Genomic DNA, 26,086 nt, shown 5'->3' on the forward strand with positions numbered 1-26,086 from the left:
CTGTGATCCCTGTAAAATTTTCTCTATTTCTGCATAAATTTGACCTATAATGTGATCAGATCTTCATGTAAGTCCCAAAACTAGATAAAGAGAACCCAATTAAATAAATAACACAAAAATATTTTACTTGTTCATTTATTTATTGGGAAAATGATCCAATATTATATGTATTCGTTGGAGTATGTGAACCTCTGGGGTAATGCCTTCTACAGAAGCTATTTGGAGTCAGGTGTTCCAATCAATGAGATGAGATTGGCGGTGTGGGTTGTAGAGGTGCCCTGCCCTGAAGAAAAGACACACAAAGTCAGGTTACTGACAGAGCCTTCTCTTCTCAAGAAAGATCTGTTTATGTGCACCAAACCTCAATCAAAACAATTTTCAGAGGGATTTTATAAGATTTGTAGAGTGCGCCAAGCTAGAAAAGGCTACAAAAGCACTGCTAAAGACCTGAGTGTTCATCAGTCCACATTAAGAGAAACTGTCTACAAATGGAGGAAACTCTGTACTGTTGCTACTCTCCCTATGAGTGGACATCCTGAAAAGATCACACCAAGAGCACAACGTGCAATGCTGAAGGAGGTGAAAAATAATCCAAGGGTAACGGAAAAGAGTTCTGCAGAAATCTCTAGAACTTGCTAAAGTCTCTGCTTGTGTGTCCACAATAAAGAAAAACACTGAACAAGACTGGTTTTCATGAAGGACACCACGGAGGAAACCACTGCTCTCCAAAAAAAAACATTGCTGCACGTCTCAAGTTTCCGAAAGACCACCTGGATTTTCTACAGTGCTTCTGGGACAATGTTCTGTGGACAGACAAGACAAAAGTTGAACTTTTTGGCAGAAATGCACATGCTATGCTTGGAGAGAAAAGGGCAGAGCAGACGAACACCAAAACCTCGTCCCAACTGTCAGCATCATGGTTTGGGACCGCTTTGCTGCCTCAGGGTCTGGACAGCTTGCAATCATTGAGGGAACAATGAATTCAAAATTGTATCAAGACATTTTACGGGAGATTGTCAGGATAGCAGTCTGGCACCTGAAACTTAGTAGAAGTCGAATGATGCAGCAAGACAATGATCCAAAACACAAAAGTAAATCAACAACAGAATGGTTAAAAAAAAAAGAAAATTCATGTTCTGGGATGGCCAAGTCAAAGTCCTGACCTTAATCCTATAGAAATTTTCTGAAAGGACCTGAAGCAAGCGGTTCTCGTAAGGAAGCCAACCAGCATGCCAGAGTATAAGTAGTTTTGTAAGGAGGAATGGCCTAAAATTCCTCCAAGCCATTGTGCAGGACTGATCGACACTTACTGGAAACGTGGTTGAAGTTATTGCTGTACAAGGGGGTTACACCAATTACTTTTTCCAATAAATACATGTAATATTGGATCATTTTTTGTAATAAATAAATGAACAAGTGTAATGCTTTTTGTGTTATTTATTTAATTGGGTTCCCTTTATCTAGTTTTAGGATATACTTGAAGATCTAATTACATTTTAGGTCATATTTATCCAGAAATAGAGAAAATTCTACAGGGTTCACAAACTTTCTAGCACCACTGTATATCCAACCTCAGAACCAAAATCAGATCTATCATTGCCTACTTAGACAGAGTCACAGAGCACTACAACACAGAAACAAGCCCCTTGGCCCACCTAGTCCATGCCAAACTATTATTCTGCCTAGTTCCAAATCTGCAACTAGACCATTAGCCCTCCATACCCCTCCCAACTGTATACTTACCCAAACTCTGTCAATTGCGCGTGCACTCTCTCTCTCTTGCTCTCGGTGGGGAGAGTTTCCTGCTGATTCTCGAGTTGGAGAATCTGGAAATAAAAAGTGATGCAGCAGACTGTCACATCTTGACAGTGACTGTTAGTCTCCCCTTTCACTGTAAAATGTGTGACATCTCTCTGTCCCTTGTTAGTGAGAGGGAGAGCCTGTGGCATGTCGAACTGTCAGGTAAACAATAAATTTTATTGGTTCATGGTTTCTTTGGGGCTTTGATATTGCTTTGTGGGTGGTGGGCTCTGAGTCTTTCTTCTGAAATGGGTCAGAGAGGGGTGAGATTGATGCTTTGCTACATGCGAAGGGGGAGAGGGAGTTTTGTGGTTCCAATTATTTTCTGTCATTCATTCTTTGGGGTTGGCTTCTCTTTCCATGGATGTCTGTGAAGAGTAAGGATTTCAGGTTGTATATTCTATTAAAATGAAACCATTTATTAAAATAGAACCATTTGAACTTCTCTTAAGTGTTGCAATCAAATCCACATCCACCACTTCTGCTCACATCTTGTTCCACATTCCCACCACCCTCTGAATAAAGAAGTTCCATCTCGAGTTTCCCTTAAATCCTTCACCCTTCACCCTTAACATTTAATGTCTACTTCTAGTCTCAGCCAAGCCTTAGTGGAAAAAGCCTGATGGAATTTCCCCAATCTAAATCCCTTATAATTTTGTGAACCTCTATCAAATCGCCCTTTATTTTCTTATTAGAAAGTTCACTCCATGATGATGTGAAATTTCAAACTAGAAAAAATCTGCAGATGCTGGAAATCCAAGCAACATCCACAAAATGCTGGACGAACCAGACAGACCAGGCAGCATCAATGGAAAAGAGTACAGTCAACATTTTGTGCCGAGACCCTTCATCAGGACTGGAGAAGAAAGGAGAAATTTCTCATCGCTTTTCCAGTCCAAAATGAAGGGTCTCAGCCCAAAACGTCAACTTTCCATAAATGCTGCCTGACCTGCTGAGTTCCTCTAGCATTTTGTGTATGGATGTAAAATTTGATGCTTTGTGGCAGCAGTACAGTGCAGTCATAAAATTAGTGTGAATTACAAACTCAATGAACAGTGTAAAAAAAAGGTTATGTTTATAGACAGTTCAGAAATCTGATGGTGGAGAGAAAGAGGCTGTTCCTGAATCATTGAGTGTGGGTCTTCAGGTTCCTGTACCTGTTGCCCAGTAGTAGTAACCAGAAGGTATGTCCTGGACAGTGAGGATCCTTAGTGATGAAAGCCGTCTAGAGCTAATACTCTCTAAACCAGCCAGCATCCTGTTGAACCTCTTCTGTACCCACTCTGAAACCTACACAACCTCCTATAATGGAGTGACCAAAACTGTATACAATGTTCCAAATGTGGGCAGACCAAAGTTTTATACAGTTGCAACATGACCCGCCAACCTCCGGAGGAAATATTCTGTTTATCTATTTTGGATCTGCTCTTTATTTCTCCAACTGGGAAGGGTGATTGATGCTTTCATAGTACTGTGTACCAATTCCAGTTCATTCAGTTCTACTTTGCAAAATCCAGATGCTAAATGTCGGTAGTTTCCATTTTAAGGGTCTAATAATTAATTTTTGGACTACTTTCCAGATGTATAATTTCACCAACTTTGCAATGTCATTAAATGAACTGGATAAAGAAATGGAGAATGTCATTGCCCCTACTGACTGCCGTCTGCGACCTGACATTAAAGCAATGGAAAATGGAGATATAGGTATGATCAGGTATAAAGTTACATAGAAAAGGAAAGTAGTCTTCATTATTACTATATTCTGAGCAGCAGGATTGAAGTCAATGAAGTTTGAACGTCTACGGTAAATAATTGGAATTGGTTTATTTATTCTCAGGTTCCAAGACACAGTGAAAAGCTTGATTTGCGTAAGGTTCATTTAGATCAAATCATTACAAACTGTGCAATCATTTGGAAACAAATACAATTGTTGTTGCAAGGATGGCGGGGAGTGGTGGGAGAACAGGTTCAAGGTAGGAAATCTGGCCAGGGTACGGGATAAGACCCGTCCACATCTGAGATCATTGTATTTTCCCGATATACTCCCTCATTGTTGCAATTTTTATTTATGCAGTTAATCTAGGCATTTGCAAATTCATAATTAGTTACACCGCACAAAAACAGATCCTTCAGCCCAACATGTTTGTGCAAACCAAGTTGCCTACCTGAGTCCCATGTGCCTGCATTTGGCCCTTTCCGCCTGTACTTGTGCATTTGACAACAAACTCAACTTTGATCCTCTCACCTGTCCAATTGCCTTTCAAAGACTGTAACCTTACCTGCCTCTACCACTTCGTCTGGCAGCTTGTTGCATGTACCCACCACCCTCTTTGAAAACGTTGCCCCTCAGGCTCCCTTTAACTCTTCTGCCTCTCATTTTAAACCCATGCCCTGTAGTTTTCGACTCCCCTGCCCTGGGGGAAAAAGACTGTGCCCCTCATTTTATAAACCTCTTTAAGGTTACCCTTTACCCTCCTTCACTCCAGTCTCTCCTGATAATTCAAGCCTTCCAGTCCCAGCAACATCCTTGTGAATCTTTTCTAGCCTGATAACTTTCTAACAGTGGGATAGAAGACCTACTTGAGGTTGGTGGTTCGTGCTTTCAAGCTTTAGTATCTTCAGCACAATGGGAGGGGGAGACGAGCAAAGTCTGGGTTGGATGGAGTCTTTGATTCTCTTGGCTGCTTTATTAAGGCAGCGAGAAGTGTAGACAGAAGCCTACAGAAAAGCAAGCACTCTGCTACCCTGTGAGTTTGCATTCAAATTTTCATCCCTTTCCCCATTCTCTGACCTTAACTCCTCTCTGCTTCTGATCAGAGTACAGTTGGATTTATGCTCAGCTATGTGATGTCTTCGGCTGGTGGCGCAGTGACATCAGTGCCGGACTCCGGAGCAAAGGTTCCCGAGTTCGAGTCGAGTCGGGCCGGGCCGCTCCCTGGCATGCTGTCCATCCGTGCCCGGTTGAGTGTCGAACTCGCAACTCAGCCTCGTAAAAAAACACTGCACTGTGAGAAGGACATGGGGGACCACGCACAGAATCTTTCCTCCAAGACAACCACTTGAAAAAGAGTGGTCGCTGAGGCTCTGGCAGAGTATAGCACACACAAAAAAAGTGATCTCTATGGTAAAATCCATGTATTCCAGCAATTTGAAGATTGTATCAATCGTCCTAATTTGCAGATTAAAAACAAATTAATTGACACGGTGATGTTTAGTAATTACATTGCATTTACTTTCTTTGCCACCTGTCTGTCGGTACTTGAAACGAGAATGAAGTCACATCAGAAGACAGAACAGGTTTGTGATAAGTGGTGCTGCTGTGTACCAACTCTTTATAGTATTGATATTCAAACCAGTTACTCTCCTGCAAGCGAGTTAAATCTGATGAAAGAGTTGTAGAGCATTACAGCATGGATACAGGTTCTTGGGCCCAGCTGGACCATGCCCATCCAGCTAGCCCCTATTTCCTGGGTTCATCTCACATCCCATCCCTCTATGTACCTATCCAAGTGCAAGTTCTACTATTGTTTGTCTCAACCACTTCCTCTGGCACCTCTTTTCATACACTCACCAGCCTCTTGTGTGGCAAACGTTACTCTCCTTGAGTCCATTTAAAAACTTTTCTGTCTCACCCTAACTCTGTGTCCCCGAGTTGTGGACTGTCCTGCCCTGGGGAAAGGACTGTTACCACCCACTTTATCTATGCCTTTCATCACTTCGGAATCAGGTTTATTATCTCTAACATATGTCCTGAAACGTTTTGTTTTGCAGCAGCAGTACATGAAGTACAAAAAAATGCCATTAGTTACCATAAGAAATATACATTAAAAAAGTGGATAAACAGAGAGGTAGTCTTCACGGGTTCACAGACTGTTCAGAAATCTGAAGGAGGAGGGGAAGAAGATGTTACTAAAACTTTGAGGCCTCAGGCACCTGTACCTCCTCCCTGATGGTAGTAATGAGAAGAGGGCATGTCCTGGGTGGTGAGGGTCCTTAATGATGGACGTCACTTTGAGGTGTTGCCCTTTGAAGGTGATTCTTTGATTACAGTATGTACACTTCTATAAAGATGCCCCTGATTCTCCTGCATTCGAAGAACTGGTTTGTTACAGTAACATTAGCAGTAATCTTGTCAACTGGATCACCTGGAACAAAGGAGCATCATCTCCCCCTCTGTGTGTCACAGCAGTGATCTGTATGCACAGCCATGTTAGAAGTTAATTAATTCAGGAGAATTAAAAGCATTAACATAGTTGTTTACAGAAAGTGACTGTATTTAAAGTGGCAATTACCTGTGGAAGAGCTGAAAATCGCCTTTTTCATTATCCTGTTTGGTGCTGTCATGAGACGAATGGATAATTGCTGAAAGATTGAGCACTAGAGTTGGGGGGCACTCATTTTCCTTCAATCTGCAGCTCCCTTTTGTTTACTGTGAGAGCTCATGTGAACGTTCCTGTTCTGCAGATTTAGCCAGTGAAGAGAAGAAGAGATTGGAAGAAAAGCAAAGAGCTGCTCGCAAACACCGAGCCAAGACAGACACTGAATGGAAAATCAAGTTAGTATTGAATTTTCTTGCTTTATGACCTAGTCATTATTGAAGCTTAAGGAGAGAATTAAGACCTTCTCCCCTACATTTGTATTAAATCCAACTTTATACTGAGTGTGGATCCTTAGTGTGTTAGGATTCAAATAGTGTTTGTATATATTGGTGTTGATGACTTGAAGTAATTGCCATCCTGTATGTTAGAGTCAGACAGCATGGAAATGGGCGTTTCAACCTGACTGGTCTATGCCGACCAAGATGCCCATCTGTAAATTTCATATGCTTATAGTCCTGTCAATTTTCCCTATCCATGTACCTGTCCAAATGTTGTGTTAATGTACCTTTCTCAGGCAGCTTGTTCTTGATACGGACTACACTCTGGATGAAAACATTGCCCCTCGAGTTCTTAGTAAATCTCTTCCATCACCTCAATACTGTGCTCTCTAGTTCTTGATTCCCCATCCTAAGGACAAAGAATGTTTTCTTCCTACCTATGCTGCACATAATTATATACACCTCTGTAAAATTACGCTTCACTCTCCTATGCTCCAAAAATAATTGTCCCAACCTGCTCAATGTCTCTCCATAACTCAGTCCCTCAAATATCTTCATAAGTGTCCTCTGCATTCTTTCCAGCTTATTGGCATATTTCCTTTAGCTGGGTGACCAAAACTGAACACAATACTCCAAATATGGTTTCACCAATATCTTATACAATTGTGACATAACACTACAAAATCTATACTTACTGCCCAAAATACTCTGCAGATGCTGGGGTCAAAGCAACACTCACAACATGCTAGAGGAACTCAGCAGGTCGGGCAGCATCTGTGGAAACATTGACTGATCGTTTCCACGGATGCTGCCCAACCTGCTGAGTTCCTCCAGCGTGTTGTGAGTGATACTTACTGCCCAACTGATGAAGGCCATTGCGCCAAAGCCGCCTTCACCAGCCTATCTACCTGTCACACCAGCCCCTGGGAACCATAAACTAGCACTGCTAGGTCCCCTCTGTTCTACAGTGCTTCCCAATGTTCATGAAAACCCTACCCTGATGTCTCTTCCCAAAGTGCAACACAGCTTTGCAGTATAACGTGCTCAGGTTTGATTTATTTTTAGATGCATTAACAGACTTGTACATCTGCAGGCTCTTGAGGTTAGTTAGATCGGCATCGTGGTCAGTGCTGAGGGCCTCTTCCTGCACTGTACTGTTTTATATTACCTTCTCCAGTTCCTACACTTGTTGAGATATTTTCACAGGTGGAGAGTCCCAAACAAGGCAAGCGTGATTTGGGGGAGCTGTACAGATGGGATAGATAGCCAGAGTCTTTTTCCATGTAAGAGTGATTAAAGCAAGGGCAGAGCTTTAACATGAGCGGGGGTAGGTTTGAAGCTGATCTGAAGGGTAAACTTTTCCAAGTGGTTGATATCTAGAATGAGAAGGTGATGGAGACAAGAACAGTAGCAACATCTGTCCTTATGGAACAGAGATAAGGAGGACTCTGTTTAGCCAAAGGGTGGTGAATCTGTGGAATTCATTGCCACAGAGGGCTGAGGGGGCCAAGTCACTGGGTATGTTTAAAGCAAAGGTTGATAGGTTCCTGATTAGTAAGGGCCTCAAAGGTCAGGGAAGGCAGGAGAGTAGGGTTGAGAGGAATGATAAATCCGCTGTGATGGAATGGCAGAGCAGACCTCATGAGCCAAATGACCTAATTCTGCTCCTGTATGTTAAGGTCTTTAAAGGGTATCTGGACAGGTACATAAATGAGCAGAGCGCATGGAGTTAGTATAGATAGGCATGATGGTCAGCAATGGCTAAAGTGCCTTTTTCTATGCTGTTACAACTCTGGCTGTATTATAGACAGTAGATGCAGGAGTAGGCCATTCAGCCCTTTGAGCCAGCACCGCCATTCACTGTGATCATGTCTGATCATCCATAGTCAGTACCTCGTTCCTGCCTTCTCTCCATATCCCTTGACTCTACTATCATTAAGAGCTCTATCTAACAATTTCTTGAAAACACCCAGAGAATTGGTCTCCACTGCCTTCTGAGGCAGAGCATTCCACAGATCCACAACTCTCTGGGTGAAAAAGTTTTTCCTCAATTAGAGGAGTTGAGGCCAGCGTAGATTAACCATGATCATTATTGAATAGTGGGGCAGGCTTGAGTGACCTGCTCCTATTGTGTTCTTAAGCTGTAATTTATCTTATAGAAACCAGGCTGTTACAGTAGCATACCAGGGCATGCATTACAGCTCCAGAGACTTGGATACGTTCTTGGCACCTGGCGTTGCCTACGTGCAGATTCCACATCGATCCTGTGACTGCATGGGCTTTCCCTGGGAGCTCCAGTTTCCTCCCACATCCCAAATACTTGCTGGTTTGTAGGTTAACTGTAACGTACCATTAGTCTAGCTAGGTAACGAGAGAATCAAGAGGTTGATGAGCCTGGGGGAGAGTGGGTTACAGGGCAATAAATGGGGTAATTGGTTTACATCGAGGAATTACAAAAGGAGAACAGAATATTGAAATCACTGACATATACTGTGAAATTTGTTACTGTTAGAGAGCAGTGCAGATACACAAATGAAGTGCAAGGGCCACGATGAGGTGGGAGATCAGGTTCATCTTTATCCTTTAATAGGTCCATTCAAGAGTCTCAGAGTGAGATGGTGAACGAGCAGGAAACCTTTATGTCATAAGAAAATATGATAATGTGATTTGATATTCTTTAGAAGTCATGACATGAATATGTAGATTTAATATTGTTGTGACCAATGTCGCATTAACCTTGAACTTGGACCTGAAGTATGCATATTACTTAGCACAATCCGAGTCCAGAGTACCTGCTGAATACCTCATCACATCCACTCGGAAGGACTCTAACTTTCATCACACATCCAAAGTTGCAATTTAGATTTTCTTTATTCATACATTTGAAGGTTTGAACGTGTTGCTTGCCTGTTCAGCAGAAAAATGGTCAAATGTTTCAAATGTTATCTAACAATCTTTGCTTCTCTCTACTGTTACCCCCAAAGGAACCAGTTGGCAGAGGGGCCCAGGTTTGGCTTGTTTGCACATTGTTTGCTGTGTTTTAAATGCTTGGATTAACATTCACAACTTTTGAAATGAACACTACAATCCAAACCTAATTCTCGACGAAATGTATGGCCACACTTACTCAAAATAGACCTGACCAAAACCAGTTCTTATTGAAGAATAGAGGTGATTGACATAATTTATATTTCATCCTACCCATCAAAATGGCAAACTGCAAAATGATGTCCATTTGGTTTCAAAATGCTCCCTGATTTGAGTTAAATTTTGAGTGAAAAATGACACCCTGTTTAATGGAGTTTGTCAGTGCAGGTCACATTTAAAAGGCTCTCATTTGTGGAGAAATTAAATAACAGAAACAGGCCATTCAGTCCAACTTACTGAACAGTATGGCACTGGAAAGGCCATTCAGCCCACAATGTTGTACTGATCTGGATACCAATTTATACCAAATGCCCTCCTCAGTATCATCCATATCCCTCCATTCACTTCATATTTATGTGTCTGTCCAACAGCCTCTTAAATTTCACCCAATTGCTTGCTTCCACTTCTACCCCTAGTAACCCATTCTCAGCACCTACCACTCTCTGTATTAAAAAAATCTTGCCCCTCACATTACCTTTAAACTTTCCCCCTCTTAACTTTAAGAACATGTCCTCTAGTGTTGGACATTTCTACCCTGGGGATAAAATTCTTTCCCCCCTTTCTATGCTTCATATTATTTTAAAAACTTCCATTAGGTCTTCCCTCAGTCTCTTCTGCACCCTTTCCAGAGTCTCCACTTTTTTCCTATAATGGTATGACCAGGAACTGCACACAACACTCCAAGTGTGGCCTGACTTTTTTTAACAGTTATAGCTGTCACACACAAAAACCTTCCCATCCTGCTCCATCTGCTTGTACACACAGTTTGTCCTAAGACCTTCTAGCCAGAATTACACAAAACCCTGGTTAGACCACACCTGGAGGCTGGCCAGATCAAGACACTAGTCAGGAAGGGTATATATTTTTTTGTTCCACCCTCAAGTTTACCCAGCTTTATAATCATCTCTGCTACTCGTCTCAACTACTCCTTGTGGCAGCAAGTCCCACATTTTAATCACTAATCTGGATGGAGAAGTTTCTCCCAACTATCCCACTGGATGTATTCCTAACATTATGGGTCTTCGCTTTGGTTAATTCTCACAATTTCAAGTACGGTAGATTCTGGTTAATTGGGGCAGACATTTATTTGGGATAGCTTTTAACAAAAACTAAACCAAGAAAATAGCCGGAATTCCCTTCATTTATTAAGGTCACTATGCCACTTAACTGAGCAGAAAACTGTTGCTGAGCAGTTTCTAACTAGCGTCAGTCGGGTGCACTTGTATGATCTTGGACACCACACCGTGCTTAGAGCAATCAGTTTTTAAACAGTCTCAGTTGTATGTGTTTGTGTTCAAAAAGCAGCTATTTTTGTCACTGATAGCTGGCAAGAAATAAGTAGTAGACAACTCCAAACTGTTTTACTCACTGTGGTTTCAAGCATTCAGACTTAGAGAATCCAGAAACGACTGGGGTGAAAATGACACTATTTCACTACTTCAGCAAGTTAGGAATTATGAAGAATTGGAAGGTACCAACAATCATCTTGAATGTTTAAATGAAAACGTAGATTTGGAGGATGTAATCATTTAAAGCATTGCATAAAGGCAATCTATCATTATCTGCTTAAGGTGCCTGTGCTGATTTGTTCATTTACAATTAATCAAAAGAACATGGCAGATGAATTCTTCCAGCAAGTTTTATAGCACTGTAGAGGTATTAGTAGTATTCTCATTTGCTCTGTATTTCATTTAAATACATAAATTATTACTCAGTTAAATAGTAGCTTGCCTTTTTTTTTATACCTTTTAACTATTTCCATAACACTTAGGCTAATTGAGACAGCTGTTTAATTGGGCCAAAAGGTATGTGTCCTAATTAACTGGAATCTACTGTATCTATATCAACTCTGCGAAATTCCTTTCCGAATTTTAAAGATGGCTTACTCTTTCCAGAACAAATAAATTAACTGCAGTATATTCAGTATTTTCTGCTACTTTCTCAGTTTTGGAATCACCCTTAGAAGCTGCTTTTACATTTTCTTCATTTTTTATATTCTCAAAAGGAAGTGTGTAATCTGGGTGTTTGTGTTACCAGGTTATCAGAGAGACCTGGGTCTATATTGCATGACTTTATGTAAGATTGTGACGGAAATTAGTAAAACATAGTATCCTGTATATTAGTGGCCAAATACTGTTAACACCCATCTTGCTGTGCCTTTCTATAAGTTTGCCCCCTCATTCCCCCTACATTTCAAGGAATAAAAAGACATAGCCTGGTAAAGCTCTCCCTATAATTCAAGCCCCCCCCCCGCCCGCCCCCAGTACTGACAACATCCTCAAATCTTTTCTGTACTCTTTCCAGTTTAACATGTTTCCTAAAACTATGTGATCAAAACTATACACACTACTCACAACTGCATCAGCTCCTACTCTTGGTGCCCTGACTGCTGAAAAGGATATAGCACAGAAATGGCTATGTCAATTCCATCTTTTGTCCATCTCCACAGATCCCATTTGTCAGTGTTAGGAACATATTCGCCTCTGCCTTTCCCATTCAAGTGTCTGTCCAAGTACCTCTGAAATGTAGAATTTGTATCTGATTACACTGCTGTCACTGTGTTCCAAACATCAACCACTCTGAGTAAAAAAAAACTTTCAACCCCTTAAAAATCTTTCCTTTCACCTAAAACCCATGCCCACTTGCTTTTGGTGTCCTTACCATGAGAAAAAGATGAAAATGCTTTCTCAGTAGATTTGGGTTGTTCTGGATGGTGCGAGATCAATTCAGGACACCTGCGTATCTCATTCACAGCCGCTGAGGCAAATTCACAGTGTTTGATGGGAATTCCTATGCATAATAGCAGAAAATCAGTCAGATAAAAACTTGCCTACCACATCAGCACCTGTTACCTGATACTCAGGAAAAGTTGGCTGAAGATGAAAGCAGTGACTGGATAAACTGTGGGCATTTTACCAAAAAGCACCTTTCAGAATCACACAACCAAAATGAATTCTAGTGGACGTGGGCACCAGCCAAAGCATGTTTCTCAGCATAGTCACTGGGGTGGAAGTGAACCCTTTTAAAATAATAGCTTTAAAAAAGTTGTTGTAGTTAAATGTTCCTATACAATAGGCTTTCTCTTCAGGATGTTTAGACTTTCTATTCACATGCTGTGATATATGACCCCACACCGATAGCAGATGTGTTAAGAATCATGTAGCTACACAGCATACAGGCCCTTTGGTCCATACTGACCATGTGCCTACCTAGCTGGTCTCAATTTCCTGTGTTCAGCACATCTCCCTTTCAGACCCGCCCTTCCATGTGCTTCTCAAATGATGCACTACTTATGCATCAAAACCACTTACTTCACCAGTTCATTCCATGTACTCACTGCCCTCTGCATTAAAAAAAGTTGCTCTTCATGGCCCTTATAAATCTTTCCACACAATCTCTAAACCTTTGCCTCCAAGGTTTTAGACTACCCTATGCCGGGAAAAAGACTGTTGCCATCCACTATGCCTCCTGGTTTTAAACACTTCTGTAAGATCACTCCTTGTTCTCCTATGTTCCAAAAAATAAAGATCCAATTTGGCCAACCTCTCCTTATAGCTCAGGCCTCTAGGCCTGGCAACGACCTTCTAAATCTTTCCAGTTTAATCCCATCTTTCCTGTAACGGTGATCAAAAATGTACAGTTTGGTCATTTATGCAGCCTTGAAATGAAAGCATTCAAATTGAGAATCCAGAATTGCAGCCAATAGCATTCTAACTGCCTTTTCCTGTATGTGATGCTTTTATTACCTAACTACATCTAAGCTGGCAGTATGATACATTTTCTCTAACAGTATGTTGTGGCCCATTTCCAGGATTTGAGAGACCAGCATGCCTAGATAATGAGTTCTTTGTTAAATCATCTGTGATGCATTCTTTACGGCAAATTGGAATAGATTTATTATCTGGCTTGGTTTAATAAATTTTACTTGTATTGTTTATCAAGCAGTGATACACAAGTACGTATTTGAAGAATGCGGCACAATTTGTTAAATATGTAACAGATTTATTATTCCCATTTGACAGGAGCTTGTAGCGGATTAATTTCAGGTCCACTTAAATTAGAGTTTACTGTCTTATGCACAGGTGCAATGAAAAACTTAATTTCAGCAGCATCACAGGCACATAGCATCAGAGGCATGATGTTCACAAGAAAATTCATAAATTAAGCATAAATTACACATTTTTATGAGAAAGAGCACAATTAGGACAAAATACAAATCAAGTCCATTGTAGTGCCAAGTCATCATGGTTATCTACTGCCCTTGCAGTGTGTACATACAAAGCTATGCACCTTCTCAAAAATCATCCACGATGGAAGCTTCATTCAAGGTTTTTAGGGAGATCTTACTTGCAAAAAGATAATGCTGTTTCAAGAGTAAATGAAAAGTTGATGAAGATGGATGTCTTTTCACCATGTGCTTTAAGTTGAAATCCAAATTAACCTGTGTGGGACATGATATAAAAAAAACAGCTTACGTATGGGAAATCATGCTCATAAAAAACGAAGAGTGCCTCTAGAGGTCAGAACGCATCTTGCCCAACATCCGTAAGTCATCAAAATTAACTACTAAAACTAAAAGTCAGATAATCATTTCATTAAATCTTTGGCAAAAGAATAGTCTCAGGGACTCGGGGTCTTACTCCACAGTCTTTAACCGTTCTCACTTTGAAAATGTCATCCTTGATGACAAACTGTACTTGCTTATGGTAATGTCTAATGAGCAGATAGGTAACATGATGCTTACCTAGAATGACGATTGGGTGAGTTACCTCTAAAGTGAGTTTTGCCCTGGCCAGGATGAATCTAACTTTACTATATCCAGTATTGTCTGTGACCTTCAGGTATGCAACAGCAGCAATGGCTTTAGTTGATGCATCACAGAAGATACAGAGCTCTTTCTACCATAGATAGCAGAATTGTTGTGTAGGTTTTGGAATCTTCAAACCGTTAAGATCCTGAAGGGAAGAAGGTCACTGCTGATGCTTCTCTCTTAACATGAGGCATCCCTGGATACTAACTGGAGCAGCAAATCCAAGAGGGTCAGATAGACTGTTGATAGTCGATAGCATGCCGTGATGCATAAAGAGTTTTTTGGTATCAGAGACCTGGAGAGTAAGGGTGTCAGTAATGAGTTCCCATCCAAGGCCCTGACTGCACTGCATCAGAGGGGTTTCCAGTCCAAGATCAAAATTCTGTCAACCTTTGCCAGATCTTCAGATGGGAAGTCTTGTATGATATCAACACTGTTGGATGCGATCTTAGCAGTCTGAGACTAGACTGTGCCAACAAATCAGCACACTGCTTCTTTAGCACTAGAAAATGATTTAAGACCATCAACATAGAAACGTCTTTCTATGTATCTCTGTGCTTCAGTCCTGAATTCCTTCTCTCCCTCAATCACAGTCCTCTCAAGGCCATAGACTGTCACAGCTGGTGAGGGGCAGTTACCAAATACATGCAGTACTCCAGAATCTTGTTGTCCATTTGATAGTTGTCTCAGGTAGTCTCAATGATCCTCTCTCACTAGGAAGCTGTGGAACATTTGTTCAACATCTGCCATCACTGTGATGGACTCAGTTCTGAAGCGCATGAGCACCCCAAGCAGACTGTTACTGAGGTCTGCACCCTGCAAGAGCACATCATTCAGTGAGACAACTTTGAACCATGCACTTGAGTCAAAGACATTTCATATTTAAGCAGGTTTCGGGGGTGGGGGGGAATAAACACAAGTTGGAAAACACTAATTTTACTTGTTGGGATCTGTTAAAGGTGCTAACTCAGCATGATTGTACCTGAAGAGTCTCTCCAAGAGCTTTCATTTCTGGTTTTCTTCTCAATGTGGGACATGAGTCAACTAAGGGCCTATTCTCACAGGGTCTGAAATGGGTTGGGCACCCATTCTCCATGACATTAGTCTTCATGTGCTGTCAATGGGCTGAGGACCACCACTGAGGCAGACTTCACCCACCATAACCCAACCCAGATCCAGTCATTGGGTATAAAGGTGCATTGTCCACATCCCTTATGTGTATGGATGGTGTCTCTGCCAAGCAACAGGAGAATCTCAGCAAAATAGTTAAGTGGAGGAATTTTGACAGCTATATCCTTAAGATGTGAATGGCCTTTGTGCAGCTTCAGGTGTTGGAATTTCATCCCTGTTGTTGGGAATGATGGTCACACACTGAGGGTTGGTAAGGGTAAGCAGACTCCCTTCCTTACTGACTCCATGACAAATCCACTGGCTTTTCTCCCTGAAAACTTCTGATGTTCCAGAACATGTCTTTAGGGTGTGTGGGGAAACAGAATAATGAACGTGTCAGAATGTTGACTTTGCCAATAACACACAGTTCTGATCATCCAATATCACAGTTGCCTTTTTTTCTACTTTTGGGTAGATATTGGCATATTTTAGAGCAGAGTTTGCCTTGGAACCCTTTCCTGCATACCTCTGTGCATGAAGAAGCAGTTACATCTGATGGATGCTCAGCTGGCTTCCTTTTGCACTCAGTGCAGTGTATGATAGCTTCACAGTCTTTTGCTTATTGTGCAGTTGAAGCACAATATTTGAAACATATTGAGTGCTCCTTTAGAAAGTGCCTTTGGTCTGCAAGCGTTTTTTTCTCTGAATCCTATGGATTTCCTTAAGGGGTGAGGTTTCTTATGGACAGAGCATTCTCTCTTAGGTTTCATGATTGAGTTTTCTACTTCAGTTTTGTGGACCGTGATAGAGGCTTTTGTCTTCCATGCTTTTGCTGGACACCTCTCTTTGAATGAGTTGTTACCTGATGTTGAGAGTATCTTGCATTTCTCCATGGCGGCAGATGAATTCTACAAAGAATGAAAATGGCAGATAGTGGGCATGATGCTTTATTTTATACTTGAAATCTACAGTTACCCACTGTTCTTGCACTGTTATTTGGTATTTCCTCCCATTAGGGTTTATTCCTCTTGCTGTATCCAAGAAACTCGGTTCAAATAAATACATAGGTCCGAGCCTACTTCTTTGGCAAGGACTCTTCCACCCCCACCAATGACCCCTTCTCTCATCTTCAACCCTCCTCTTCTTCATGGACACCCCGCTCTGGTCTTCTGCCTGCTCTGGATCACTTTATCGCTAACTGCTGACGGGACATCAACCATCTCGACTTTACCACACCTTGTTCCCATTCCAACCTCACTCCTTCGGAACGCTCTGCTCTCCACTCCCTCCACACTAATCCTAATCTTATTATTAAACCCGCCGATAAGGGGGGTGCTGTTGTAGTCTGGCATACTGACCTCTACCTTGCCGAGGCACAGAGACAACTCGCGGATACCTCTTATTTACCCCTCGATCGTGACCCCACTAAGGAGCACCAGGCCATTGTCTCCCACACCATCACCGACTTTATCCACTCAGGGGATCTCCCATCCACTGCCACCAACCTTATAGTTCCCACACCTCGCACTTCCCGTTCTACCTCCTACCCAAGATCCACAAACGTGCCTGTCCTGGCAGACCTATTGTCTCAGTTTGCTCCTGCCCCACCGAACTCATTTCTGCATACCTCGACACGGTTTTATCCCCCCTTGTTCAATTCCTTCCTACCTATGTTCGTGACACTTCTCACGCTCTTAAACTTTTTGATGATTTTAAGTTCCCTGGCCCCCACCGCTTTATTTTCACTATGGATGTCCAGTCCCTGTATACTTCCATCCCCCATCAGGAAGGTCTCAAAGCTCTCTGCTTCTTTTTGGATTCCAGACCTAATCAGTTCCCCTCTACCACCACTCTGCTCCGTCTAGCGGAATTAGTCCTTACTTATAATAATTTCTCCTTTGGCTCTTCCCACTTCCTCCAAACTAAAGGTGTAGCTATGGGCACCCGTATGGGTCCTAGCTATGCCTGCCTTTTTGTTGGCTTTGTGGAACAATCTATGTTCGTGCCTATTCTGGTATCTGTCCCCCACTTTTCCTTCGCTACATCGACGACTGCATTGGCGCTGCTTCCTGCACGCATGCTGAGCTCGTTGACTTTATTAACTTTGCCTCCAACTTTCACCCTGCCCTCAAGTTTACCTGGTCCATTTCCGACACCTCCCTCCCCTTTCTAGATCTTTCTGTCTCTGTCTCTGGAGACAGCTTATCCACTGATGTCTACTATAAGCCTACTGACTCTCACAGCTATCTGGACTATTCCTCTTCTCACCCTGTCTCTTGCAAAAATGCCATCCCCTTCTCGCAATTCCTCCATCTCCGCCGCATCTGCTCACAGGATGAGGCTTTTCATTCCAGGATGAGGGAGATGTCCTTTTTTAAAGAAAGGGGCTTCCCTTCCTCCACCAGCAACTCTGCTCTTAAATGCATCTCCCCCATTTCACGTACATCTGCTCTCACTCCATCCTCCCGCCACCCCACTAGGAATAGGGTTCCCCTGGTCCTCACCTACCACCCCACCAGCCAACATATTATTCTCCGTAACTTCCGCCACCTCCAACGGGATCCCACCACTAAGCACATCTTTCCCTCCCCCCCCCGCTTTCCACAGGGATCGCTCCCTACGCGACTCCCTTGTCCATTTGTCCCCCCCATCCCTCCCCACTGATCTCCCTCCTGGCACTTATCCTTGTAAGTGGAACAAGTGCTACACATGTCCTTACACTTCCTCCCTTACCACCATTCAGGGCCCCAGACAGTCCTTCCAGGTGAGGCAACACTTCACCTGTGAGTCGGCTGGGGTGATGTACTGTGTCCGGTGCTCCCGATGTGGCCTTCTATATATATTGGCGAGACCCGACGCAGACTGGGAGACCACTTTGCTGAACACCTATGCTCTGTCCGCCAGAGAAAGCAGGATCTCCCAGTGGCCACACATTTTAATTCCACATCCCATTCCCATTCTGACATGTCTATCCACGGCCTCCTCTACTGCAAAGATGAAGCCACACTCAGGTTGGAGGAACAACACCTTATATTCCGTCTGGGTAGCCTCCAACTTGATGGCATGAACATCGAGTTCTCTAACTTCTGCTAATGCCCCACCTCCCCCTCGTACCCCATCCGTTATTTATTTTTATACACACATTCTTCCTCTCACTCTCCTTTTTCTCCCTCTGTCCCTCTGACTATACCCCTTGCCCATCCTCTGGGTTCCCCCCCCCCATTGTTTTTCTCCCCGGACCTCCTGTCCCATGATCCTCTCATATCCCCTTTGCCTGTCACCTGTTCAGCTCTCAGCTCTATCCCTCCCCCTCCTGTCTTCTCCTATCATTTTGGATCTCCCCCTCACCCTCCAACTTTCAAATCTCTTACTAGCTCTTCCTTCAGTTAGTCCTGACGAAGGGTCTTGGCCTGAAACGTCGACTGTACCTCTTCCTAGAGATGCTGCCTGGCCTGCTGCGTTCACCAGTAACTTTGATGTGTGTTGTTTCCAAATACATAACCGTTGTTTGTTTGGGACTTGCAGTTCCAACAACAGATCTGCAAGCTCCAGTAGCTCCTGCGGTTCTTTGAGAGCTTTGGAAAATTATTGAGTCTGCTGAAGAGATTCTTCCATTGGCTCTGGAGTCACAGCATTTACAAACCCTTAGCTGGATTATTAATGTGTGCTGCCCTAACCCTTGTTGCATGTTGCAGTGACTCCCTACCAAGCCATTTACAGAGGTCTAGCTCTTCACTAGGTTTGAGACTTTGTTCTTCCACGGCATTGCAAAAGCTTGACTTCCAGGACATACGACTGGTTGTCAAACACTTTTAGTCCTGCTGTGACTAGATCTTGATGAGCCAGATACTATGCAAAATCTAATGCACCTGCAGCTCATGAATGAGGGCAGTGTGGAGGCTAGTTTGCCAAATGTGTGTCCTGGGATGGATGGAAGTTCAATCTGTCCACGTTTGTGTAGATAGGGCTACCATAACCTGAACCCTGTGAAAGACATGTTGGCTGTGTGGTGTAGGTAGCTTCTACTTGCAGAGCTGGAACACTGTCTTTTTACGGCCAAATTGCATTTGGACGTATTCTTTAGTAAGCTGCATTGGCTGTTGTAATGGCAAAGCATGACTGATACTGGTTGTAGACTCAGCTGCTGCTTCATATACCTTTGCCTCTGCTGAGGGAGCCTCAGCTTCATGCCCTTTCTTGAGTGCACAGTGTAGCCTCTACGTGTGCTCTCTTCATGTCTATGCAAGCTTTCTCCATTTACATCTCAGCTTCGCGCTTACCATAAGCTGCTCTATTTCTTGCTGTTTCAGCTGTAGCGTAAGCTTGTGATGCAGCTATGCTAATTGTGGATTTGTTAGTGTCGCAATGACACAGTCAACACGCCACATGACTTCCAGGTCTTGGCGATTGATGTTGTTTGGGTCAGAAGCTGACTTATCGTGCAGTGCCTTTAAAGACAAGTTATCTTTTCACTCTACCGATATATAAAGCTATACAGTGAGCTAAATACCTTCTCAAAAATCACCCCATTACCTTCGTTCAGGGTTTCTTAATGAAATCTTACGTGCAGGAACTGATATTAAAAAAATTTCCGTAAAGGAAATGATGTTCATCCAAAGCAAACAGTGCCTCTAGAGGTCAGAACAGAATTTTGCTCAATTGTTGAAGGGAAGTAGATAATCTTGAACCTGGTAGTGTGAGACTTCATTGATTTATTGTGCAAATGTGTGAAATCATCCACACCTACAAAATGTACAACTGCACTTATTGTGGTCCAACCAATTGAATAGAAATACGAGAAAAAAGGTCGCCTACCAACAAGATGGGAAACTACTCAGTTTAATGCCAAATGCACGGGAGCCTTTAATATGCAGGATACATATCACAGGACAAAACACAGCACAGGCAGTAACCATATACAACAGTTAAATCCCATCAGAAATAAAAGTTACCCAGCTCATCTTCTATATATTTTCTTAAATGTGCTGCATGAGGAAGGCCGGATTCTGTAAAACAGAAGCAGACTTAATTGGTGTAAAATCCCTAATCATGAAGTTGTATTTTCCGTTCATCTGTGCATTAACCAGTAAATTGTTTTGCATGCTGGTTAAGAAGCTGGTACTCAGTTAATGAGCCAGGAGCTACTCCAAGGTCATATTTGGCCATTAACTCATGTATTGAGCACTCCTGACCTAATGGTCTGTTCTTTATATACTGCATTCTTCAAAGTTCTGTAGGCTTTTCAATGTATGCAAATATTTGTGAATTGAAAAGTGAGGTAGGTCAAATGGATTGGAATGAGCAAAACAAAGTTCTCGGTGCAAGAAATATGTGGTTTGAGCTGCAGCTTCACCTCTTTGATACAGTGGTATGCAAAAGTTTGGGCACTCCTGGTCAAAATTTCTGTTACTGCAAATAGCTAAGCGAGTAAAAGATGAACTGATTTCCAAAAGGCATAAAGTTAAAGATGACACATTTCTTTAATATTTTAAGCAAGATTACTTTTTTTATTTCCATCTTTTACAGTTTCAAAATAACAAAAAAGGAAAAGGGCCCGAAGCAAAAGTTTGGGCACTCTTCATTGCAGGACTTAGTAACACCCCCTTTGGCAAGTATCACAGCTTGTAAACGCTTTCTGTAGCCAGCTAAGTCTTTCAATTGTTGTTTGGGGGATTTTCACCCATTCTTCCTTGCAAAAGACTTCTAGTTCTGTGAGATTCTTGGGCTGTCTTGCATGCACTGCTCTTTTGAGGTCTCTCCACAGGTTCTCGATGATGTTTAGGTCAGGGGACTGTGAGGGCCATGGCAAAACCTCAGCTTGCACCTCTTGAGGTAGTCCATTGTGGATTTTGAGGTGTGTTTAGGTTCATTATCCTGTTGTAGAAGCCATCCTCTTTTCATCTTCGGCATTTTTTTACAGACGGTGTTATGTCTGACCTTTGCTCATTGCAGCCAAAAAGTTCTATTTTAACTTCATCAGTCCACAGGTTAGATGTTCCTTTGAAGCTTTTGAATAGAACTTTTTGGCCGCAATGAGCAAAGGTATGTTTGGAGAAAAAAGGGTGCAGAATTTCATGAAAAGGACCCCTCTCCAACTGTTAAGCATGGGGGTGGATCAATCATACTTTGGGCTTATGTTGCAGCCAGTGGCACGGGGAACATTTACTGGTAGAGGGAAGAATGAACTCAATTAAATAACAGCAAATTCTGGAAGCAGACATCACACCATCTGTAAAAAAAAAGCCAAAGGTGAAAAGAGGATGGCTTCTACAACAGGATAATGAACCTAAACACACCTCAAAATCCACAATGGACTACCTCAAGAGGTGCAAGCTGAAGGTTTTGCCATGGCCCTCACTGTCCCCTGACCTAAACATCATTGAGAATCTGTGGATAGACCTCAAAAGAGCAGTGCATGCAAGACAGCCCAAGAATCTTGCAGAACTAGAAGCCTTTTGTAAGGAAGAATGGGTGAAAATCCCCCAAACAAGAATTGAAAGACTCTTAGCTGGCTACAGAAAGTGTTCACAAGCTGTGATACTTGCCAAAGGGGGTGTTACTAAGTACTGACCATGCAGGGTGCCCAAACTTTTGCTTCAGGCCCTTTTCCTTTTTTGTTATTTTGAAACTGTAAAAGATGAAAATAAAAAAGTAATCTTGCTTAAAATATTAAAGAAATGTGTCATCTTTAACTATGCCTTTTGGAAATCAGTTCATCTTTTACTCGCTTAGCTATTCACAGTAACAGAAATTTTGACCGGGGGTGCCCAAACTTTTGCATGCCACTGTACCATCAGCTGTACAGTATTCAAAGGCATTCTCCCATGTAATAAAAGCAAACAGAAAAATACTGGAAACTTAGCAGTTCAGGCGACATCTGTGGAAAGGTGAACGGAGTCATTTTTCAGGTGCAAGACTTCACCACAACTAAGGAAGAATTCTTTGCTGGTCTAGATAAAGGATCTCCAACCATAATATACAGGAGCAGAATTGGGTCAGTTGGCCCATCGAATCTGCTCTGCTATTTAATCATGGCTTTTTTATTCAACTCATTGTCCGGCTTTTTCACATAAACTACTTAATCCTGCTGAAAGTTTCCAACATTTCCTGATTGTTTTTATTTAAAAGTTTTGCATTTGCAGTTTTTATTTTGGATTTTCATGCTCTGTAATTTTCAATCTGTTAACAGGTGGTTCCATCAAGGGACCAATCCTTATGTTGGAGCATCAGACTGGCTGTACTCAGGAGGGTACTGGGACAGGAATTATTCACAGTGCTGTGACATTTATTAACACAGCAGATTGATTTTGTCAGTATCTCTTACTGCTGCAAGCAAGTTTCAGGGCAGAAAATTTTAAATCAGTAAACCTCAACCAATGCAAATTTATTTGTTTTATTTCTTACAATACAAATGTTCTTTGAGAGTTTTTAAGTACTGCCAAGTATGTACAATAGCAGTCTCTTACTGAGAACATCACATTGACAAACTTGTACTTGTTACTGTCTTCTCCAGCTGTTGAATGATTATTGAAACCTATACATGCCTTGGCATAAAACTCTTGAGCTACCTCTGGCAGGTTTCACGTAAGGCAATATGGGAGCATAACTGGCCTGTGGACTTTAAAGACATTATTATATGGTAACTTTACTGTTTTTACTTAATCACGCTAGTTTGACTTAATCATTCTAAAGTTACAGTAGTTCAAATGATGCAAGTTGGACTGAATATTGCTCTTGTTCAGATCTGTTCTGGAGATGGATGAAAACTAATTATAGAATAGCAACCTCTATTGAACTGTTTTGTAAACAGTATATTTTCCCATTTAGATTGCATAAATCACCCATTATTTGAAATATTTCAGTGGATTTAGTAACCTGAACCCTTGTTCAGTCCTTCACTCATGAACCTTTCACTCCAGAAGTGTTTGTGTGGAAGTGGAAAGGTATTTTTACCTTTGTGCAATGTGCTCCAGCTTACTATTGAGTCATAACATTTCATTTCCATGGTTTTTGTTTATTTAATATTTGTTTTGAATATAACGACATGTAGTGTTTTATTCGGAAGTTTCAAAGCTATAGCAAGCCTTGCAACCCCAGTTTGAAAAGCTGTGTTGCTAAATGTGTAAACAGAATTCTGTAATTATTTGTACAGTACATCAGAACTTGTGTTCCTGAAATCTTCAACAAAACTGTTAAAACTGCAATATTTATAGTTAAATTATGACTAGTTTTGTGCACTGTTAATGGATTGGACAAAACACTTCCCCTGTACAAAAAAATCTATTCTGTGGATTTGCAATTGATCTGGCCTTCATAAATTGATTGCAAAATACTACAATTATTGGCACTGACAATGGGTGTGCTTTTCGGTTGCACATTATCATGTTTGTACAAAAATAAGTAGAATTCATTGTTAAACTTTCTGCACATTTCACATACATGATGCATTGCAGTTGATGACACTGAATTTAATTAAACTCCTGACTGGATTGTTCACATACTTGCTTTTTTTCCTATATTTTCATCTCTGAAGAATGCAAGATAGATTTGGGATCCTATGTCTACTGTTACCATTTTCACTAGTGGTGTATTAGATTGAATTTGAAGAAAACATATTTCTAGGTATATGTCAGATCTACTGGAAGGGTAACACTGTTGGATTTTAACAACTGTTTTGTCACTTAATGTAATTGTATAAAATGTTATTGCTGCTAAATAAAGGCTTTACAAAAACTCGATATTTACATTTATAAAAACTTCACATGCTGGAAATCCAAATTTAAAACAGAACATACAGGAAACAGCTGGTTGGTGAAATGACATCTGTGTTCAGAGTAAGTTTCAGATCCAAGACTTTGCCAGAATTGGGAGAGAGCAAGTTATTTAATGAAGGGGGAGGAATAGATTGGAGAGAGATTATCCCAGACAAGGCTACAGCTTTGGAAACTGAGATTATGCACTTTGATAGGAAGAAGAAAGGTGGGTGCCTTAGTGGGCATAGACTCATTAAGCTGAAGAGCCTGTTTCTGTACTGTACAACTATATACTGACTCAGCACAGCATCAACTATTTCTTTTTGGGGCAGGGGGAGGGTCAAATACTATACCAGATTAAAATAAGTGGTTCACTAACATTCTGAGATAGGTTACAGTAATCTGATACCAGATATTTAAGGATATAGTATTTTTAATCACTTACATTTAAATTTCCCTAAACCACTGTGGTGGGATTCAGCTTGTGCATCTGAAACAACATTCCAGATTTATAGATGTTAGTTTATCAGTTTAATAACTAGATCTGAGGGGTACAGTGTATGATGGATATATGTCATCTACATATCAGTCTTCACTGACATGATTTCATATGTTCCCAAAAATTTTAAATTGTTTTAAAATTCAAGTAAACTAATTAATCTCTCTCCCTTCCATATTCCACCTTCCTTGTAATCAACGCCCTTACCATTCTCAGCAGGCGTAGGGAACCACCACTACAAAATATTATGTTGGTTTACTATTATCACATGTACAAAGAGACAGTGAAAGTCTCTGATTTGCATGTCAATCACAGATAATTCCATACATAATTATATCAAGGTTGGTAAAAGGAAAACAGAATGCAGAATAAGGGTTAGTTACAGAGAAAGTGCAGGTACAGTGGGAGATCAAAAGTTCAAGATTATTTATACATTCTAATAAAGTATATAGCACTGAATGCATTCTTGCCTCTCCCACTATCCCTTTAGGACTCCAGTGTGTTTAGAATCAATGAATATAAGAAATGAAAGCAGGAGCTTCCTCTGTCATAAAGAAAAACCATGCCAATCTAATCTTGGCTCAACTTCTCTTTCACATGGGCTTCACAACTCAAGAAGTAATTCCACCAAATCTGTTTTACATGCTCACTTTTATCCCTAGACCATCACCCTCTAGTTCTACCTTTGCTGAGCAGGGAAACATCCATCTTGTTAATTCTACTCCCTTTTAGTAGGGTTCTTTGAGACTCCATAGTATAGACCCAATCTTCTGAATTAAATACTCGCTTCTGTCTCCTCCCATTGAGCAAAAGATACAAAAGCCTTAAAGTACTCACCACCAGGTTCAAAGACAGTTTCTATCCCACTCTTCTCAAAGCATTAATACAGTATACAACCTTGAGATTTATCTTCTTGTAATCAACTAAAGAAACAATAAAACCCATTAAAAACTTTGCACAAAAAAACCCAATGTGTGAAAAAAATCATACAAACAATAAAAAAGTAAACAAATAACACAGAGAACATTAGCCACAGAGTCAGTTCAGTGCTGAAGTGAGTAAACCTTGTGGAGCAGTAAGCTGAACACAGGTTTATCCTTCACCCTCGGCCTCAACACCTTGTAAAAAAAAAACAAAAACCCATGGAACATGAACAAGAGCACTCAAAGTGAGTCCACAGCTGTTACAAGATCATTGAACAATCTCTTAGCACAATAAGCTGGGCCTTTCACAATCTACCTCACTATGACCTTGCACCTTATTGTTCAGCTGCACTGCACTTTCTCTCCATTTTCTTGTGTATTCCGCTATTTTGTTTCCTTGTACCACCTCGATGAAGTTTTGTAATGAATTATCTGTATAAATGGTAT

At 41.4% G+C, this 26,086-nt stretch overlaps 2 protein-coding genes across 6 annotated transcripts in view; one reads left to right on the forward strand and one right to left on the reverse strand.

Moving 5' to 3' along the window:
* The window catches only part of osbpl1a (oxysterol binding protein-like 1A), a 264,088-nt gene extending 239,875 nt beyond the window's left edge, over positions 1-24,213 (forward strand). For 2 of the 3 annotated variants that reach the window (XM_063060473.1, XM_063060490.1), the window contains 4 exons: positions 3,381-3,504; positions 6,265-6,355; positions 9,382-9,405; positions 22,654-24,213. In XM_063060473.1, coding sequence (XP_062916543.1) covers positions 3,381-3,504; positions 6,265-6,355; positions 9,382-9,405; positions 22,654-22,756 — 342 coding nt within the window. In that variant the 3' untranslated portion in view covers positions 22,757-24,213. The remainder of the gene's footprint in view (positions 1-3,380; positions 3,505-6,264; positions 6,356-9,381; positions 9,406-22,653) is intronic. The other variant, XM_063060482.1, reaches the window with a different exon arrangement.
* The window catches only part of LOC134352904 (uncharacterized), a 67,973-nt gene continuing 43,656 nt past the window's right edge, over positions 1,770-26,086 (reverse strand). For 2 of the 3 annotated variants that reach the window (XR_010019504.1, XM_063060504.1), the window contains 2 exons: positions 25,554-25,639; positions 19,925-20,470 (listed from right to left, as the gene is read on the reverse strand). Coding sequence is in view for 2 of the 3 variants with exons in the window: in XM_063060504.1 (XP_062916574.1) it covers positions 25,575-25,639 (65 nt within the window). In the remaining variant the exon portion in view is untranslated. Of the gene's footprint in view, positions 2,169-19,924; positions 20,471-25,553; positions 25,640-26,086 lie in introns of those variants that run through there. The other variant, XM_063060510.1, reaches the window with a different exon arrangement.

This window comes from Mobula hypostoma, chromosome 1 (assembly GCF_963921235.1).
Source record: "Mobula hypostoma chromosome 1, sMobHyp1.1, whole genome shotgun sequence".
NCBI lineage: Eukaryota > Metazoa > Chordata > Chondrichthyes > Myliobatiformes > Myliobatidae > Mobula > Mobula hypostoma.